Source organism: Aegilops tauschii, chromosome 6, assembly GCF_002575655.3.
Source record: "Aegilops tauschii subsp. strangulata cultivar AL8/78 chromosome 6, Aet v6.0, whole genome shotgun sequence".
Classification (NCBI taxonomy): Eukaryota; Viridiplantae; Streptophyta; class Magnoliopsida; order Poales; family Poaceae; genus Aegilops; species Aegilops tauschii.
The window spans coordinates 380,739,902-380,746,419 of NC_053040.3; the positions used below are offsets into that span (position 1 = coordinate 380,739,902).

Sequence of the window (6,518 nt, forward strand, 5' to 3'; positions counted from 1 at the left end):
TAGGGCTAATCTAGCTAAGAGGGCTTTCGATGACTTGTCTTTCTATGATTGCAACGACAAAGCTGACACGAGGAGGTCTCTAGTTTGCTCTTGCGGCAGCTGGTCTAAAGACTTGTGGGCTTTCCCTTTTAGACACCAGGACTTGTCGCCTGTTTGTTGCTTAGAACGAACAAGTTCCAATCAAGTGTTTCAAGACAAAAATAGCAAGGTTGAGAATGAATAATCTCTGTTCACTTTATTCAGTGGAAATACTTACAGAATGTCAAGTTTCTGACTCAAGCAAAGCAGCAAACAAACCTTTGTAGGAGCAAAAAGAGCATCACTGTTCACTCAGGGCAAGCCGTGGGAAAAAAAAGGACTCACGCCACATAAGAATACGCACTAACAAACCACAAGGAAAAAAGAGGGGAGAAAAAGAAAATGTACACTTCAGTTAGCGACAGTCTTCGGCGCACAGCGAGGATTAATCTTGCACGTAATATGGCTCCTCAGAGTGCACCAATAGGCCTCTAAGCATCCGTGTCTCAAGATGCCAAAACTATTATCACGATAAGCAAAACAACCCCAAAGATCACCATAAGCAGGCAAAGCTGCACATGAAATGAATGGGCAGGGTAAAGAAAAGCTAGAACAGTGACAATGCGGTAATTTGTACAAGTCTGACGTACCAAGGATGAATTTGACTTCTGAGTCTTGGACGCTTTGCCGATTTCTTTCTTCGCTTCACTGGTCGCGGCTGCAGAGTTTTCAATGTTGCTGTCGACTTCCTCTGTTACCAAAGATGTCGGCGTTAGCTAGTAAGTCAAGGAACAGGAGTGCGCAGAATGTAATGTAAAACGTGCCTATTATGCCTCCTTGCGAATGCACGAGCGTAGCAAGATCCTTAAATGCTTCATGTACTTCACCAATCTGCTGTTGGATGTCTTGAATCGCCTGGTCCCTTTCCTCGATGATAGCCTCATTGAAAACAATTTCATTATCCAATTGCAACACCTCTAGCCTGCAGAGTAGCATGGCCCATCCGAAAAAATGTGAGAGGAATGGATTCCTTTTTTTGCGGGTAGAGAGAAATGGATTCTGCTGATTCTTGCATACAATATTGATCTTTTGGCTCAAAAAACACATATTAGGATTTTAATTAAGAATCTTGCATGCCATATTTTAACACCATGTGTTTCAACAAACAGGACTTGCCAGTCTAAAAAGGTTATGTAACATAGAGCCCCTATGAGCTTCCCTGTGTAATGAGGAATCGAGCAAAGCCCAAAAATTTAGGACTGAAGAAATTCTGAGTTAAGAAAGAAGCTTTGGACACATATTGTTCATGGGTTGACAGAGGAGGCTGGACTCTAGGACTCGAATACCTCATTGTCCCTTGGTAGTTCAGTGGTGGAGCGATCCGCTGATGTTAATTTACTGGTGTAGGTTTGAATCCTACTTCGGGAGATTTTGTAAATAAATAAATAAACAAAAGGGATTGCTTTGACCCTTTGGAGTAGGTAACTCAATTGTCAATGCAGCAAAGCTTCAATTCATATGGCAATCAACTTGTACAAACTCACGATTAGTTACCACACTGCACAACACAATTTGGACCCGGTCAAAATAGTGCATGAGCAGCATATTCTACCTCTAGGGAGGGGGGGTTCTACAATTTAGGCATGAGACCTGTTAAAACATATAATCGGATCAAGAGACGATAAAACTCATGAAGCGATGTACTGTCTACAAGACAAACTAAATACTGCAGGGTAGCAGCAGTTTTTTACACAATCTTTCAGAAGTTCATAGTGCCTATTCTATCACAGCCATGATCAAGTATAAGAAGGATGCAACTACAATAGTTGAATGTTTTTCATGTGAGAAGTGAACAGATAGTGGTAAGCAAATAAAGCTAGGCCACTGACAGCAAATACCCTGCCACGAACTTGAAGCAATAACAAAAAAAGGACAACGAGAACACTGACCTGTTTGGTTCTGCAAGCAATGCGCGCTGTTCAGGCATTTTATCAAAATCAGATCTTCCATCATTCATAGTATAGCTGTATCACAACGATCACAACAACAGTAAGGGATATTAAACAAGTCAAATCTGCACAATAAAGAGCTTATGTTTCCAACAAAACAGCATCACTAGCAGAAGCCATCGTCAAAATTGCAAATAAAAAGTAGGGTAATTACAGAGAACAGGAAAATACTATCTTATACTATTAGTTAAACGAGCATTTTCTGCATATACCAAAAGGGAGAAGAGTTGCTCTACTTAAATCCCGAAATTAAGAATGAACAATAAATGCTTGATTATGCATGCCAAACAAAATCCATCAGTCAGAGAAAAAAATGTCAATACAAGCCAGACAGTATCCCTGCTAGGGGTTGTCAGTATCAGGAATGATTTGCCATGAAAATTGCCACAATCAAGTTATAGTTTTCTAGAGCGGTATGGTATGGTCAGAATGATTCACATACAAAACATCATCCAAATGATCCAATTATTCAAAATTTAGTCTTCCCCATTTCTCCAATAACGGGACAAAGTAGGAAAATACTACTAGCGACTGGTTAGAATTAGATGCACCCCACTAATATGTCCACTGTGCCAGATCAATAAAGGGAGCCTGTGCGAGATGTGCCCCTGCACAGAGCCCCCAAATATCTAGGGGCCCCAATTTGTTTATACGTTCTATACTTATTAGAAATAATTATGAGATTAGTCATGAATTGAAGGATTATGCAATAAATACATGAGCTTTACTACTGTGTATCTGACCACCGCATGCAAGCCTCTCCATTTTCATCTCGTCCAATCTCAGCTGCACATTTCTCTTCTAATTGCAGCGCACCATGCTCTTCCTCTTTCAATCACATGTGTAGCAAGCAGCATCCATGTGAAATTAACTACAACTTCAGTTTTCTTCATAGTAGTATACCTTTTGACTAATATTTTCTTCATAATATAAAAGGGCAGCCCGGTGCACGCAGATCCCGCTTGCGCAGGGTCCAGGCAAAGGTCCGACCACTTTGGGTCTTTTCAAGTGCTATTATTTCTTCATAATTTCTCCAAAACATATCTAAACTTAAAATTTTGAGTACATACTTATGTTCTACAATGACACAAGATATACTTAGTGGATTGGCTATTATAGCACTTGAAAATGAAGTTTAAGAGTATAACTGAAGAGGAATGATATAATGATGGAGGGGCAGGCCTGGCACAGTGGTAGAGTCTCTCCACTTGTGGCCTGGAGGCCCTGGGTTCGAACCAGCCTCCTTGCAGAATTAAAGGGTAAGGCTGTCTAGAAATTCCCTTCCCCAGACCCCACCTTGTGTGGGAGCTTTCAGCACTGGGTATGCCCTGTAATGATAAAATGGTGACACATTTATGCTACTCGCTTAATGCTTGTGTGTTGCTATTGAAGTTACTTTTCGTTATGTATTATCAGTTGTTTAAACACTTGTGCCACCATAGTCCCAGAGTGGCTGAGTATGTGTAAAATGTAAAAAATTATCTCAAAACATACATCAGTTGAATCAACCAATAGTCCTCCATAGAATGGATGACAGCTGTGGTAATTCCAATTAATTTAAGACGTGAATACAGTACACTGCCACCAACTCAGATCTTTATAAGAGTAAAGATAAAGAAAATATAAATTTGTATGTAATGATTCCAAAATTTTATATTTGACAGTTGTAGCTCTTAAAACAATTTTTAGCGGTGTGATATGAAAATAAAACTTTTCACCGGGCGCCCAACTTCTCAGGTATGGCCCTGAACTGTGCCACTCATTTACATATAAATGTAGCTATTCATGTGTAATGAAACACATGAGATAAAATTGAATGTTGATGCCGGCTTCGATGAGGATAAACTAGAAGGGAGTGTTGATGCTACTATCCGTGATCATAACGGGAAGTTTATAGAGGCAGCCAATGAGAAGATGAGCGTCTGTTTCGATGCTTTCACCCCAGAGGGGACAGCGGTTAGATTTGGGCTAAACCTGGCTAGAACAGTCGGATGTAACAAGCTAGAGCTGGAATCTGATAATGCCGAGGTGGTTTCGGCCTTGCAAGAAGGAAGATCGAGTTCAGTGGTGGGAGCTATCTTTGATGATTGCTACTATATGACTCAGGACTTTAATCATGTTTTGTTCGCTCATTGTAATAGGAGAGCAATCAAGTTGCCCACGAAATAGCTAAGTTAGCTAGATTTTCTACCCCCGGTACCTGGATGGAGTCACCTCTGATTGAGGTGGTCTCGTTTATTGTGTCTGATATGTTGGTTCTCACATATGAATAAATAAAGTATCGTTTGTCAACAAAAAAAACATGAGATAAAACTTCTGGATGAATTGATATTAGAGTGGACAAGTATTATTACCTTGGCTGAGCACCCTGGGGAACAACCGGCTTATATGCCATCTCCCTCTGAATTGCAAGATTCTGAAGTTTCCTGAATTCCTCCATCGTCGCAGCAAAATCTTTGGCAAGCTTCATGTCGGCTACCCGCTTGTCTGCCTGCAGGTGACACCCAATTTCATTAGCTTATTCGTTTAAAGGGCCTCATCCAGGCATATGTACTGAATCTTGATCTAAAAGAAGGGAATATAATCGTAGAAAGGTGGTGAAATATTACTGACACTAGTTCCAGTGCTCTTGTCTGCTTCAGCAGCACTCGTCAGTTTCTCCTTCGCATCCTTCGCCAATTGCAGGACTTTATGACTAGTCTTCTGCCTGCGAGGAAATCGTTGTGGCACAAAGTAATTCAGAAAGTGACACCAAGCATGCCGTGAAGGCATTAGCCCCCTCGATTTAGTACCAATTAGAGCACAAACCATGTGCTCCTAAGTTGAAATGCGCAAAATTGTTCCAAATAACTAGCAAACGATGAAATTACGCGAGCGAGAGGAGAGGGGGGTGAGGACAGACAGCTGATCACGGAGGGCGGGCGTGTCCTTGGGCGTGCCGAGCGAGTTGAGGAGGCGGCGGTAGGAGGACACCGCGGTGGTGATCTGGAAGACGAGCGCGCGCGTGGCGTCGGCGCCCCTCCCCCTCCGGGGCGCCTGCAGCGCCCCGGACTCCAGATCCGCGAAGCTCATCGCCGATCCCTCCCGCCCTCGCGCGCCGGCCGATGCCCGCCGTCGAGCCCGTCCACTCGGTCACGCCGTGCGGCGAAAGGTGGCGGAGGCGGTCGGCCGGACTCGCCGGAGCGTAGCAGGGTACGGTGAGGGCGGGGGTCGCCGTCGGTCGCCACCGGCCACGCAGTGGGGTGCCCCAGTTTCTTTATTATTCCATGGGATGGATTGGCTGTTGTTGTGATCAAATTGATTGATGAGAGAGGAGTGATGGGGCAGCACGAGGTGGCACGAACAGAACAGGCGTCGCGGGCTCGATCCACGCCCGGAATTTGGGAGGAGCGCTTGGCATCGACCGCACCCCCCGGTCGCGGTCGCACCGCACCGGCATGGGTCCAGCAGGGGCCCCGAGGACGAGCAGGTCGGCCCGGGATCCGGTTTGCCTGCGCCCTCCCATGTTCCCGTCCGTCCTTCTACGGCTGTTTTTTTTTTCTTTCTAATCTAATCATCTCCCCTCCTGATTTTAAAAAGATGGGACCGGGCCTTATTTTGTTCCAATCAAATCAAGCCACGTATGCGGGAGCATGGATGGGCGCACGCGCGGGGAGCAGGCAAGTCTCGTTCGTCGACCGGAGCGCCGAAAGACGATCGCGAATTATCGTCACCGTTGGATTGTATTGGTACCTCTTTAATATTGTTTGGCAACACGGCAACGGTCGGTTATAGAAAAAAAAATCTCTATCAAATGGTAGGTTCTTTGTGACGAAACTAGCCCATTAGGTTCTATAGCAAGTTCAACTCCATAAGTATCCGCATAGCAAGCATCAAGTTCATAAAAAAAAAGATATTTCAAACGAATTCAAAGGGATCGTAGCATTCATCCTTGAGTAAGCACAGATGAAAAATTAAACAATATATAAGACAAAGATTTATTCTTCTTAGAAGGTGGGCACGGATGATCAATCCGCTCTTCCTCCTTTTCTTCTTCACTCTCCTCCTCATCTTTTTCATTTAATGAGCTCACAGTTTCAGTAATTTCTTCTTTCATAGGAGTCTGCAAAATATTAGTCTCTTCCATGGTAGCAGTCATCTCTCAATAAATTCTTTGATATAAACATTAGAAGTATAATTTTCGGAACAATATTTAAGTATGGAAATTTTTTCAGATTTATAAAGAGTATCACCACACTTTTCAAGCAAAGACTCAATTTCATAGGCATTCTTAAAAGCAAAAAAATCTTTAATTTATTCAATATCATAGTAGTTATAAATATCATTAAGATAAAAAATTAAGAAGCCGAAACTTCATTATCATTAAACTTACATTGGTAGGAAAGGTTTTAGGGTGCTCAGAACAACAAGTAAAATCATGTAAGAGCATAAATTCCAAGCATACATTCCAAACGATATATTTGATCCGTGTTTTCCTTTTTGAGACAAATG

General features: G+C 42.9%; 1 protein-coding gene across 1 annotated transcript; it reads right to left on the bottom strand.

The window, feature by feature from the left end:
- Window positions 1-209: 209 nt before the first annotated feature.
- LOC109747772 (syntaxin-22) lies at window positions 210-5,504 on the bottom strand. Its single transcript, XM_020306802.4, has 7 exons — window positions 4,930-5,504; window positions 4,641-4,734; window positions 4,382-4,518; window positions 1,968-2,042; window positions 843-1,000; window positions 669-769; window positions 210-590 (listed from the first exon to the last, which is right to left on the bottom strand). The coding sequence occupies exons 1-7, from the start codon at window positions 5,097-5,099 to the stop codon at window positions 525-527; spliced, it is 801 nt and encodes a 266-aa protein (XP_020162391.1). The 5' UTR covers window positions 5,100-5,504; the 3' UTR covers window positions 210-524.
- Window positions 5,505-6,518: the final 1,014 nt, after the last annotated feature.